A 15085-nucleotide genomic window follows, 5' to 3' on the forward strand; every position below is an offset into this window, starting at 1 on the left:
TCCCTGGTGGTCGAGTGATTAAGACTCCATGCTTCCAATGCAGGGGGCATGGGTTCGATCCCTGGTCAGGGAACTAAGATCCCACATGCCGAGTGGTGAGGCAAAAAAAAAAAAGAAAGGAAAAAAATCAAAATGAAAATGAAAAGGTATGGTTAAATTTCCACAAGGCTAAGAGTCATTAAATGAATAAATAAGAAGTGACAGCAATAAGATTGTGATGCCCACAGAATTCTATATGAAATAAGGAGTCATTAACTTATGCTGATCTTTTCTCAATATTCAGAGAAATGAGTGAGGATTTACATTATGGAAAAGAACAGTTTGCTCTATTTCGCTAAACTAACATCCTCTTAGGGTCATGACCATCCCTGTGAAGAAAACTTGGCATTTAGTCAGCGAATAAAAATATTTACTTGCCACCAGAAAGTACCTGGAAGCTTCATCCAGAATTATGTATTTTGTGAATTCAGGTTGTGAATTGTGCTAAACTATGTTATAAATATTATATAAAGACCATTAGAATATAACTCTATTTAAAGAAACTTGTCTGTGAGGGAAAACAGAACAGAAACCATCCATTGTAACTTCTAGCCTCTAAATCAGGAAAGTTAGTTCCAGAGAAAACACCCCAAAGAAATCTTCGGATTCTTCGCAATGGCTGCCTGGGCTTTAACATCTTGAAAATGTGAAACAAATATCATAAAAACAATACCAGAAAGAATGAATAAAAAAGTATCTAACTTTAATATGCAATCTAGAGCTCTTAAGTTGGGCAGACATGGGTTTTAATCATTGCTCCACTACTTGCTAGCTCAGCAAATTAATTCACCCTCTCCAAAAGCCCAGACAATGGCATTTATGTTTTCCCAGCATACTTTCCATCTTTATTGGTGCTTTTGTGTAATTTTCTTCTGCTGCATGTGATCCCTGTAGGGTAATCAATCATGTTACCTCATCCTGGCCATTGCTGTAGGTGAGGGATGGGTATATCAGCCAAGTAGGACAAAGTAAAGACTTCCCTGGGAGGGTATTTACTGAATAAAATAACAACAACAACAATAATAATAAGGAGGAGGAGGAGGAGGAGGAGGAGGAGGGAAAGAGATTCTTTTTATGTTGGTGTGCTAAGCTTGGAGGATGCAGGTCTGGGGTGCAGTAACCATCTTATCTTGACCAAGACTTCTATCGGACCCTGTCCGCAGTATGAGGCCAAGAAAAAACAAAGACAAAAGATGGAGAAAAAGCAAATACTTTGATGACATTCTCTATATCTCTACACCCACCTACAACCGAAGTCCACTCTTGGACTTCTCAGTTTTGTTAGCCTTTTTGCTTAAACTAGTTTTCACTAAATTTATTTCACTTGCAACTGACAGAAACTCAACTGACACTCTAAATCTCAATCTCTTTATTTAAAAAGGTAGATAATACTACAGTGTGTCTCCTAGGTTTGCTCTTAGGATTAAAGAATATAATGCATATAACAAGTTAGTGTAGTATCAGGTATACAAGTACCCAATAAGTATTAGCTGTTATTAGCCATTATTAGTCATTACTTTAGTAACTGTTATTTTAATTATTAGTTAATTTAGTAATAGTAACATTTTATGATAACTGATATACGAAGTCTATTCCATCATTAGATCAGATTTCTGCACTCTAAAAATGAGGCTATGACATTAAGCTTATAAATATTTTACTTATGTGTATAAAGGAGATTATTTACTTTGCAAACATTTCCAATCTGTGTTGTAATCAATATACTTACTAGATAATTCTCTTTTTGGTTTGCGAGTCATGGAAAGTCTTTACAGATCATCATTGTACCTTATTAAAATCAAACATAAAGGAAGATTACCTTTAGGTTACTGAATTTCTACTACACCTTGCAAGTTTAAATTTACAAAAAAAGTATCTCTTGGGTCCTAAACGTTTTTTGTTTTTTTAATGTTAATTTCCCAAAGGTTAAGGTTCATATCTTATCGCATTCACATGGTACCTAACATATTAATGGCAAGAACTGAATATTTTTCATTGCCATTGATTTCATTAAATTATTATCCCAGGGTAATAAAAGAGGCTAGTGAATTGACAGTAGACACAGATTTTCAAAATCTATCAGTTGTCCAACTGAGTCTCAGGAAATTTGATCCCTTCTCTAGATTGTACAATGACAATTCAGTAATGACACGGAAATAAATCAAGAAGACAGAAGTGCTACGGTTCTACAGATCTTTTGAAAACTTTAAAAAACTTAGCTCTAACAACTCCTCTGAAAAATCTTCTTTGACTCATTCACTTTACTTAACTATAATAAGCACCATCTTAACATGAGGTAGTGCATCAGGCACTTGGGAAAAATTATAAACAAGAAAGTAAACAACTAATTATAATATACTGTCCCAACTATGAAGTGCTTTGGGAACGTATAAAAACTTCTCAAAGGAAGCTGAAATCTGAAGAAAGTGTGGGAATTTACCAAATGAAAAGAAACAGAAAGGTAGGGAGGGAGGATTTGACAAAGAAAAGGAACAACATGTACAAAGTCAAGACAAAATATGGGACAGTATGATAAATTCAAAGATCTAACAGTACTTTTATATGACTGTCATTTAGAATGCCAATGGTAAGAGAATCAAGCAATGAAACTAGAGATATAAGCAAAAGACAAACCTGAAGGATCCTGAAGCAAGTGGCACGATACTCTTAGAATAATGGGAAGCTATTAAAGGGTCTTTGAAAAAGAGGTACTTTGTATATTCCCCATAAGCAACTCCAGATTCACTTTTTACCCCTCTCCACCCAGCTTTGTGAGCCAGTAGGCTGACAACTGAATTTCCTCAATGGAGGTCCTCTGTCCTCTGACTAATGGGTGGGTTCAGCCAAGAGGAGGCACCAACTGGAGATCAGTGGATGGAAGAAGAGAGGAGCGAGTGTCAATGTGCATGTTTTTCCCTCTTGCAGGGGTGAGGGCTGGCAGCGGCTATGTTCCACCGCCTACGGTCACAGTGTCTGTCAGTCACCCCTCTCCTATAATCAGAGCCCACATCACTGCAATAACCACTCACTGCTCTTCTCGGCCCTTACAGTCTAAGGATAGTCACATCTTCCTGCTGGTGATATCCCCGATTTGTCTCACTATCCCTTGTTCTTTTCTTTTATTGTGCCCTAACTTTCTTCAATCACCCATTTTAAGATAATGCCATCTGTTTCCCACAGGAACTAAGTCAGACTCAAGGGGATACCATGAACCAGTTCTACCTCTGAAGAAGCAACTGTGGATGTAATAAGGAGAATGATTCTCAGTGGAGGCAAGTCTGGAGTCAGTGAAACCACTTACAAGGTGCTTGTATCAACTTAACAAGAAGATGGGAACTACCAGACACTAACATTAACTGGCACCTTCTGATGTCAGACACTGTACTTAAGTACATTATGCATATTATCTTATTTAAATATTCCAATCACTCTGTAATGCCATTATTCCCTTTAATAGACAATTGAACTAAAATTGAGAGATGTTGAATAATTTGCCTAAAGTCAAACACATAGTAAGAAGCAGAATTGAGACTCATATATACATCTGCCTGACTTTCAGGCCTGTCATTAATCTATATTTCCCAAACCTACATACTGCCTGAGTCAGGGTAAATTACAGTGGAAATGGATATAAGTGTAGCATATATTTGAGAATTTGAAGATCTGAAGAAAAGGAGATAAAACTGGCAGAACTCAGTGATTACTGGATAAAAAGGAAAAAGATACAAAAAGGCATTAATGATGACAAGAAGTTTCCTGCTTTGAAGAACTATGAAGATGGTGGTGGGTTTCATAGAGAGAAGAAAGAAAGGGGGAGCAGACTTGCTGGGAACAGGAGGTGGGAAGAGATGTGGCATTCAGTTTTAACCTTGCTGACTTTATTGTCACTATGAAAATGCGAATGCAAATGTTTCCACTACAGTAGTGAAGAGGCCATGTACACCTTCTCATCAGTCCCTAGCACCTAAGGTACAGATTTGGGAACCACAGTCTGACAATTGGATGCATCTGCCTGTGAATTTGAATCTTGAGTCTGGGATGCAAAGACACAGTGGATTATGATACATCCATATGATAAATTGGGAGCAAAAGCAGTGTCCTATGTCAGCACTAAGTCACAGTGGTGACACGAGTGGTGGTAGTGGTACCACAGCCATATCCCAAGTAGACTGTTCTTACAGCATGACTGTGTGTGTTTTTGCTGCCCAGCCTCTACTGATCCCTATTTTTCCAGCTGTTTTTTTTTTTTCTTCTTTCCGGATCCTTCCTGATGATTATATAAACTACTTTATGGCCTCCCAAAAAACCTCATTTTCTACTTAAGTAACAAGAATTGGTTTTTGTTGCTTGCAATCCATAATTCTGACTGGCAAAGCCAGCACATTCATTGTTGTATCCTGTTCCATATTAGGGGAGTCCTTTCCACATTGTTTTTAATGCTAGCCCATAAGCTAAACTATGAGATGCTGTGGGAACTCTTAGAAGACTTTAAAGAATTCATGGCCTTCTGGGGACACGATACAATAAGTAAGTTCTATACCAGATTAAAATTCTAAAGCATAAAAAGGCAACAATTAAGTATACTCTAAAAAATAGTACACTCTAGGTACCAGGTAGAATAAACACAAACATTTAAGACAAAGCATTAAAACTTCAGAACTTCAAGGATAAAGAGAACATGTAACAACTCTCATATACAAAAAGCATATTACCTCTTAAAAAATAAATAATGAAACTCACCACAGACAAGGTATTACAAACACTGATGCAAGAACATAATGAAGAAACATTTCTGAAGTACTAAGCGTAAAAAAAATCGTCAACTAAGGCTTTTACAACTAGTTAAATTATCACTCAAAGGTGAGAGCAACATAGGATCTCTTGTTTTTTCCTACGAAGTTTCTCCAATTTTTTTTAATGGAAGATGTGCTGAGTTTTGTGAAAAAAATCTCTTTTTGAATTATAATCCATATATTTGGGGGATAATGCTTCCTAAAGGCTGATGTTGACCACTTTTGTATACCCAATCTTGACTGTATTCAGATTAAAATTATGAGAATATGGAGGGTTTGGGAAGAAGGTATGGATGATAGGGAGAGGATTTGGCCATCTGTTCACTCTTTTTTAATTCTTATAATTTCATGTGAGTCTATAACTAACTCAAAATACAAAATCTTAATAAGAAAGATTTTTAAGGGGTGGGCAAAACAAAAACATTTTGGAAATACAAAGACTGTTTATGAACCTGGAGACCCTTAATTTAAAAAAAAAAAAGCTGTTAAAGGAGGCAACTTGGAGAGTGAGTGTAATACAAGAAATAAAGTTGAACACAGAAGTTGATAAAATATGTTGATGAATTTAACTATCTCATATTAAAAATAACTACTTTGTTATGTTTCAAAAGAATTTAAATCTAATGTTGCAGAGATTATTACACAATGGGAAGGTTGGTGCGATGTATAATGGACAGAACATGCTAAATTCTGCATATTATTAGGGAAAGCAATCATGCATCACTTAACGAAAGGATTTCTGACATTGAAACGGGCTTCCCATGACCTGCCAGACTTTAACTTACAGGTAATCACAAAAGTGTAAGCAGAGGAATGATTCAGTAAGATCAGGTCTGTTCTAGAAAGATAAATACAGCTTCAGTAAGTAAGATTTGGAAAAGAAATTAGTGATGAAATTAGTTGGAAGGTCAGAACTCAGTAAAATATAGAGAATGAAAAGAGGAGGAGCTAAATGTGAGCTACATTTAGAAGGCAGAATTTACCACTCTCCACAGACACCATGTGTTTACATTCATACAGATAAGTCTCCTCCAGACAGGAGTGCTGTCCTTTCCTCTTTGTGGACCCAATGTATGGTACATTTGTGGGAGGTCTCTAATGAATATTTAACTGAACTGGATACATTTCATTTGAAATATCCATAGTACATAGAGATAAACAGTAGAAATTGTCAGTGTAAGTCCAAAATTTAAGGAAAGGATCAAGGCTAGAGTCCTCATCCTGGGACACTTGCCATTGAGGTGGATGAAACGGCCCAAGGAGAGGAGAATAAAAAGGATGGGGGAGACAGAATTCTGAGATACACCAGCATTAAGAGGGAAACTGAAAGGAGACCCTCAAGCAAGCAGGAAAGAGCAAGAGTGATGGAAAGGGAACAAGGAAAGTATCAAAGAAATTTAATTCAAAAAGTTTAATTGACTTCTAGGATTGACTTAAAATTTCTAGGATTGAGATAAGAAATTAGACTAAACAGAGAATTTAGGAATGACAATTTCTGACTGCGATATTTTGAAGATATGATAACACATATTTTAAAGGAAGGAGATTTTCTTATAAACACATTTTCAAATAAGGGGGTGTCTGTTGCTTGTGCATGGTTGGGAGAGGAAGCAGGGAAGGTCATACAGAGTCCTGATGGTCCAGACGGTGACTTAGTTTTACAGCTATGTCAACAAGGTTTCCATACATGCACAAATTACATGTGTAGCCATTTATTTTTGACATTAAAAAAAACCCTAAGAATAAACAACAGCCTCACTACATCACGTCTTCTCTATGACTGAGCTGAAAAACAAGCGCAAAGATCCAGTCTCAATTTCTAATTCCCTGAATTTATCAAGACAGGTTTCAAAACATGATAGTTAACAAAATCTTGAAAATGCCATCTGTCTTCTGAATAAGATGAAGAGGGTCCTTCCTATTCCCTTCTTTAAGTCATAAATAATATATTCCGAAATCAACTATTGGATTAGTAAAGAATGGAACACTTGCCAAAAAAATCAGTTGTGGAATTATTTTTAAAATCATTATCTAAGTTGTTCATGGACTAATTTATGCTAAATATAAGCAAAATAAACCCATGGTAAATAACTGCATCATAAAGTAAATTATACATCTATATAATTAGACAAAAATCTTACAAGTTCTAAGCTTGTCCATTAAGTATAAATTGCACTGCCTTGGAGAATTCCTCAGGTTCTAAAAGTTTCACCAAAGCTAAGGTCTTGGATGTCATTTAAGTTATATATTTCAGCTGTTAAAGTCAATGTTCTGACAAGCCCTTTGGCTTTAACCCCAGGGCATGAATTTGCCTTAAAACTACAGAAGAATGTGTCAGAGGGCTATACGTCAATCAACCAGGAGAAGTGCCTATTCCCAATTTAGTTTTGTCACTTACTGACATTAAAACCAGCAACAGTTAACTGTTACCACTTCAATTGGGAATATGGAGGCAAGAGGAAAGGTAGGTGTCTAGTTCAGGCAGATAAAGCTGTTAATTGCTATCCTTTTATGTAGATTTGTTTAATAATGAAAACAATGTGGCTAATCATATAATGTTTCTATTTGTTCCCCAAGGGCTCTTCAGGGAAAGTTTCAGTCAGGGCTAGATTTCCACAGCTACCTACTGTGCTGGGACAAAGGCAGAACAATCAAGGCACTCAGTGCTGGCAAATAGCAGAAAGTCCTTCTGTACAGATGCCCCTCCTCCCAGCCCCGGCAGGAAGGAGCCAGGATCTGCAACTGAGGACCTCAAGGGTGGGAGAAAAGGGATTTTAAATTATAAATGAACAACCACCACCACGACCGTGCAAAGTTTTGATGCTTAGAAAAAGAGAGAGAGAGAGAGAGAGAAATGAAAGACAGGCAATAAGTGTGGTGTAGGCTTGGATCCTCCCCATGCCTCCAGGCAACAAATCCGTTAAATTCACATCCATTAAAATGCTTGCATTATTTTTTAAAAATCAGAAAGACAGCACAGAATTTTAAAAAGGATCTATGCCAGCCCTGCTCCTTACAAACCAGGTGAAGATACTGGGCACGTCGTTAAACCCCACACTAGGAGAATGAGTTACTGAGATAACCCTAGCTACCTACTGATCTCAAGAGAGTATTTTTGGCAAATGAGTGCTCTGTATACATTTTCTACAACTGTAATGTATAGCACTTACTATTGTTTACTTTCCCTCATTTGGCAAAGGCTATGGGACAGAACAAAGTTGTGTTATTTAAAATAAAATATTTCTAACATCAATTTTGCTTTTAGACTCTATTTCCAAGTAATGGAAGCATTCAGAGACACCCTCAGACCATCGGGGTCCCCTCTCTGTAAGGAAGAGTCATTCTGGGGTATGTGTGTGTGTGCTGTGTGTTTCTACTACACCCCCCACGCCACCAGACTCATGCTACAATTTACAAGGTCCAACTGTCTTAAAATGACTTTCAAAACCCTCCACAATTGGGTCACAATTTAATTTTCAACTTTATTTCAGTGCCTGCACCCTCAAGCCTTCTGAGATTTCTAGACTGGCCTGTTCATTGTCCCCTGAACCCTCCCTCTCACCTGACACTACACCTTTTGCCCGTGCAGTTCTCTTTTCCTAGAATGCTTTCTCATCACCTGTTTAATCTTATTCAGATTTCAAGGACAAACCAAGCTTCGCCGAATCCAGTAAGCCTTCTACAATCACCTTCTCCCTTCTGTAAATCTGTAAACTAGTGCCTCTTGATCTTTCATGCAGTGCCCATGGTTGGTGTCTGCTCAGTTACCCTCCAAGTTCTCTAGTCTCCACCACTGAACTCTACACTCCTTAAGGATATATCTTTGTATCGTCCCTGGCATTTGAACCATATGCTATGTAGGAGCCCTCAAAATATTTAGGGACCATACTTCACATTTCCAATGCAGTTCAGTGAAGTGTTGAAATGATTACACTATTAAAAATTAAATTTAATTACTTTATCAGTTAGTTTTTCTGTAGTGAAATTCCAAGTCTAAAAGCTACCATATGCTCATCTGCTACTAAAGAATTTGTCAAAGAGAGAAAAACCTACGAAAGAATTCTTAAAATTCTCTTTCATGTCGGCAGGAAATAAAAAATTAACAACCTATACACTGGGCCCAAGTTCACATTCCTCATTATTTCAAACACATTTTGTTTCCAACTTGAAACTCCTTCTTTTTTCTCGAGAGGCATACAGCTTGCTCAACTCTTTTCATCTTTCAAATTGCAAAATGAAAATTTAGGTTCCATATCTGAAAGAAAGATGATGAGATATAGACGTAAAGAGATGATGCTATGTGTGAATCACAGAAAACAGCTGAATCAAACCAACCAAAATGCAAGCTTTTGAAAATAAAACTCCGTTTGCCAAACACATTAGCCATGCTCCCAAACCAGTAAGCACTGTCACAGTTATGGCTCATGTGCACCTTTGGGGCTTACCCCAAATCACAAGTCAAAATGTTCTCAACTGTTATGAAGGCCTGGTCATAACCTAAAATCTGAACACCATTAGAACAGTGAGAGAATGCCAAAAGCAGGACCAATGCTCTCTCCTCCATCCCTATGTTCACCGCCCCAGAAAAATTATATTTATTTCTAAAATACAAAGATAAAAGGCAAGGCAACCAGTACATTAACAATTATGAATTGTTTTCTAGTTTAATGGCTACCATTACCATTCAGCTTTATTTGACAGAAACCCTAACAGTTTATTTAGAATATAATGCATTATGCAAAAGAATCTTCACTGTGCAAAAGATTCACACAGATTTCCTTTAATTAATAAACCCCTACTTAATATTTAATAGATTATGATTTACAAAATTTCAATTTACTTAAAATCTTCAGTAACTCTGCTATGGCATAAAGGGGTATGTGCCTGTTTTCTCCAAACGATGAGTCAAATTTGCCATTAAAATTTTTTCCAAAGGTCACCTTGAACTACCAAAAAAAAAAAAAACCCACTGATATTCATTATCTGTGTGAATGTATCTAAACTATGAGCAAATAAATCAGCCATGTTACCAAGCACAAAGCTATTGAAGATTAAGATTTATTTTCAGGTGCCAGTGAGACTAAACAAAGATTGTAAGGGATGAAACAAATAGAAGGAAACTCAGGGAACAAATTAATACATTGAACCATTATCTTAACAGCAGCATTCCCTATAGAACAAACTGATTAAACTATCAAAAAGCACTTCTCAAAGCAACAACATTTTTGCATGTCAAAAAGAAAAGAATTAACCTAGAATAAACATATAAATAACAGTATGTTCTGTGGTAAGCCAGTAACAAAGAAACCCCTCAGTGCAGTGAAACAAAGTCCTGTCAAATCCTCATTTTTTACAAAGAAGCATGAAGATGCTTTCACAATGGTTTAAACTGTATTTATAGTAACAGAGTGAAGACTTGAGATAAAAGTCAAAAGGATTAAAGTCAAAGCCCTAGCCCGACAAGAGTTATGGTTTTGATTTTTATTCTTATTGTGGGCTACATATATTAAGACAGAAGATACTTCCATGTGATTGTGGGATCCTCTGAGACTCTACAACCTCAGAAGAGCAGATAAAACAGATGAAAATGCATCTGGTTTGGGAGCAGACTCCATATTAAATGGCCCTGCGCTAAGTAACAACCACAACTGCAGAAGGCCGAGGGGGATGGGGGGAGGCTGAAGGCTGAAATTTCTGCAACTGATGCAGGGAAGAAAGAAAATAAAAGATGTCATATTACTATTTTAAAATGGCAGCCTGTTAATAGTCACTGCATTCTTGAAAATACAGGGGAATTATGCCACCATCCCTCCTTTCCTAAGATAAACAAGCCCACCACATCCAAACAGGACATACTTCTATGAGAAAATTGGTAGAGCTTGATAGCTGCATCTCCATCTAAAATAAAATCCCTGGAGGTGACACTCAGAGTTTACAGATTTGGAGGCTGGATACTTTTCTCACAAAGAAAACCAAAATTCTGTTGTCAAATGGAAGCTCTTAGTTACTCTAGAAAGAATTGTTCTTCCATATACATTTTTCTTAAAAGTGAATACCAAGCTACATTTAAGCATAAGCTTTTGGTCTCAGTTCAAAAAATCTATTTTGCATTTCCTCTGCTTTGATATCCTCTCCGTCAAGATAATCACATGCAAACACACACACCAGTAGGATATATATATATATATATATATATATATATGTATATATACACACACATACACACATATATGTATATAGATATATAATACATAGTGTACACTGGATGATTTGGAAGGTTATTCTTAACATTAATTTGGATACTCTCTCTTTAGTTCATATATTGCAAGAACCACATACTGAGTTGCATATTTTCCATCCATCTTTAGTCTTCAGTTTTAAAATCAGACATCTGGTTTAACATTTGATGGAGAAAAGGCTAAAAATCCTTAACAACAACGACAGCAAAATCAGCAGTGGCAGTGTAAAAATACATAATAGTATTTCTAACACAGAAATGCTTAAGAAAAGGCATCCCTTTTACATTGAGTATAAATTAATACTATCATTTATATGAGTAAAATGTTTTTCATGCAAGTTTGGAAGAGAGTTTAAGTCTATATGCATTCATGTAATCATAAAGAAAATGTGAAAAACTGTCACTATTACCCAAATGGAACCATTTTTTCACAAAATAAGTTAAGAATGCTCATAAGTCACTACTACAAACGGCAAATTTCTGAAAAAGATATTTCCAGTAACAATTACTTGCTATTTAATTCAGTATTTTATTTCAACTGTCACATTTTGAATACATACACATTTGTACAACTACCGGGGGAAAAATAACTTGAACCAAATTGAAAAATTACCATAACTACTAGTTCAATATGTCTGGTTAAAATAGAGACATCTGGTCTATCATTAATTCTTTTGTGTTGATGACTCCTAGCGTGTCTTTTCCCACCAATGAACTTTGCAAGAGGAAAACGCAACTTTTAACAAAAAATTGTAACTTGGAAACCTATTTCAAGATTTATCAATACAATATAATTAGATCAAATAAAGCACAGGACTTTCAAGAATAGCAACATATACTGATTGAATACAAATGGTTAGCTTTAAATTCCATCAGAATACTGCTACTTATTAAAGAACTCTCTGCAGGCAGATACAGCGAATTCATCAATCATTATTTTAAAATATTTATAAATCAACTCATTGTTCACTTGTTTAAAACACATACACTGAAGCTCTATAATAATACTCGATTGCTGCTCCAAGGAAACTGAAGAAGGCGTTTTCAGAAGCCTTGCACACCCTCACACAATTCTGAATTAATGGCTCAGCAAACAATAAGTAATGTACTCTGCTTTAGCAAAAATTCAGTGATAACATCAATCTGGCATCTACTTAATGCCTCCTGCTTACTTTTCACGTATTCTTCACAAATAAGTTTCCTCTCCCAGATGTAGTTCATTAGAGAATGACTATCACCTGCCCATTCATCCACAGACAGTGAGTGATTTAGCGATTAACACGATCACAGATTAAGGGGAGAAATCATAACATACACTATTACAAATTAAAAGATGAAGTAAAGGGGCCTGGCCACTTCAGCTACCAATAACTAGACCTCAATTAAAGAGGACTTTTGCCACTTCTTCGCAGGGCAATAGGGTCAATTATCTAAAGCCCTTTGCCAGAATCCAGAGACATACCAGCAAGGTCCTTCAACCGAACTCAGATAATTACTTTTGACAAATGTTCTCCTTGAACATGATGTAGTTACTCTAAAGCTTTTTTAAAGAAAAAATAGCAAAAACAAACAAACAAAAAACCCCGACCACAGTTACAGTAAAACAACCCTTACAAAGTCAACCCAGTAACATATCCTGGGGTCTTCCCCCGCCCCCCGCTGCATGCAGACTGCTTTCTTTTGATCAATTTATAACTGATAGTAAGTTGGTGAATAAATATTTAATTTATGCAGCCGAAACCCTGAAAGGCTGAGCTTCAAATGTAATGCCTTGCATTCCCGTGAGACACACTGTACAGAAATATCCTTAAAAAAAAAAAACCAACCGTTTACAGCTGTCCGTTAAAAGAAGATGAAGGAAAAAAAAGAAAAATCCACACATACACATGCATCAAACCAAAGTCGCCGACGCCCCTCTGCCAACCAGCATTTCTATAGAGACATTCTTTCGCTGATTAAAACGTAAGCTCCGAAAGGTTAAAGAAAAGGAAAAGCAGCCAAGTAACACCGCCCAGGAAGCCAGCAGTGAAACACACCTAGCTGTACACTCTTAATAACCTCCCTCTACAAATGACACTGACCCAACTTCACCAAACACACACACCCGGACACACACACTCACAAAATTGCACACACGTGCATGGAATGTACACACAAACATCGGGCAGAGCACAATACCTACAAACACCAACGAACTTGATCCACACAAAACATGCACGTATCAGTGTGCATACATAATGCACACGACACGGCACACAGACACGCAACGACCTAGGCTACATGCACACGCCCGACAAGTCCGGGTCGGACACACACCGTGCATGCACGTGTAAAATGTATGAACTCACAAACGCCGAACCTACACACAGACCGTGCACAGAGAGTTATTGATGAAATTCCGGGGGGTGGAGGGGCCGGGAGGGAGTGGTAATTGCCACACAAAGGTCTCCGGAGCGGCAGAGAGGGAAGTCGAGCGGGGCCGAGCGCTCGTAAATTCACCCGTGGAGGAGGTACAGCCGAGCCCCGAGAGCGAAGTACCGGGAGAAGTGTCCCGGGCAGTCCCGGGCGCGGCGGGCGCCGGGCTCCCCGAGATAATCGCTGCCCCCCTCCGCGCGCGCACGCACGCACACACACACACACACACACACACACACACACACACAGGGGCCCCCGGGCGAGCCCACTCCCGCAGAATAACAAAGAGCAAGAGCCCGGCGAGCGGGCGGCGGCTCGGGCTGGAAGTGGCCGTCTCCGCCGCTGCAGGCCGGCGCGGGGCGTGCGGCGGGGCCGGCGGGACGCGCGGGCGGCGGGCGGCGGGCGGCGGGCGGCGGGCGGGGAGCGGTACGTACCAGGCGGGCAGCCTCGGCCCAGGTGCGGTCCTTCTTCTTCCTCTTGTCTTTCATGTTTGCATCTCATTGATGGTTCTGATGATGACGTGGGGGATTCCACGGGGTGCTCGGGGTTCGGGCGCGGAGACAATGACCCAGTGACCCGGTGACCCGCACTCGCTCCGCGGGGGGAGGTGCGCGGGCGGCGGCGGCGGGTGGGAGGGATGGAGCAAGGGGGTGGGGTGGGTGGGGGCGCGCGGGCGGCGGCGGCGGCGGCGGCGGCGGCGGCGGCGCGCGGCGGGCGGGCCGGGGGCGGGGGCGGTGGAGCCGGGGACAGGGGCGGGGGCGGCGCCGGCCTGGCTCGCTCGCTGGGGGCTCGCGCTGCGCCGCCGCCGCGGCCGCCGCGGTGACAGCTCCGGGGATGCTACGCTCGGCCCCTCTCACAACAATACACTCTGACGTCACGGGGAATGGCGACGCGGCCGCACACTCGCCGCGCTCACACTCGCCGCGCTCACACTCGCCGCGCTCACACTCGCCGCGCTCACACTCGCCCTCTCGCGCGCGCACACCCGTGCACACTCGCCGCGCGCCTCCCACTCCAGCCACGCCCTGAAACCCTCACGAGACCCCTCTCCCTCCAACCCAGCCCCCTAGACCCTCGGCGCTGCCAGCTCCGCGCAGGCCGTGCCTTTCCGGCCCCCCTAGGGCCGACTACCGCGGACACGGTGGCCTTTGGAACTTGTGTGCGAGTCCGCTCCGCAACTCGATGCCTCTGTCCTGTGCGCTCACACACACACACTCACTCTGCACTACTCCCCTCTGCTGGACTCTTTTAACCCTTTTCGGCTGGGTTGAGTAGATTCCTAAAGCCTTGTTGAAACGGTGGGAAAAAAAAAAAGCCTCTTCTGATACACAACTAATGTTAAAGGTGCAACTTGACACAATGTTGAGCCACCTACATCATCTTAAACAATGCAAGACCGAAGCTCCATAGCCATGGATCCATGCCATGCAGTGTCTTAGCACTGGTTATTTTGTAATAGCGTCATTTTCTAAAACATGATTATGTAAACAACTGCACATCTAACGCTTATGTATTTTAAAAATTATTTGTAATTGTCAGGTTTGGTGTGCACGAAGAGTTGGACTGTTAACCTTGTTAGTGAACTACAAAATAAAACAGT

General features: G+C 39.8%; 1 protein-coding gene across 1 annotated transcript in view; it reads right to left on the bottom strand.

Moving 5' to 3' along the window:
* Positions 1 to 14068, bottom strand: part of ASXL3 (ASXL transcriptional regulator 3) — a 163491-nt gene extending 149423 nt beyond the window's left edge. Inside the window, exon 1 of the mRNA XM_067014949.1 lies at positions 13920 to 14068. Coding sequence (XP_066871050.1) covers positions 13920 to 13973 — 54 coding nt within the window. The 5' untranslated portion in view covers positions 13974 to 14068. The remainder of the gene's footprint in view (positions 1 to 13919) is intronic.
* Positions 14069 to 15085: the final 1017 nt, after the last annotated feature.

Source organism: Kogia breviceps, chromosome 15, assembly GCF_026419965.1.
Source record: "Kogia breviceps isolate mKogBre1 chromosome 15, mKogBre1 haplotype 1, whole genome shotgun sequence".
NCBI classification, from domain to species: Eukaryota; Metazoa; Chordata; class Mammalia; order Artiodactyla; family Physeteridae; genus Kogia; species Kogia breviceps.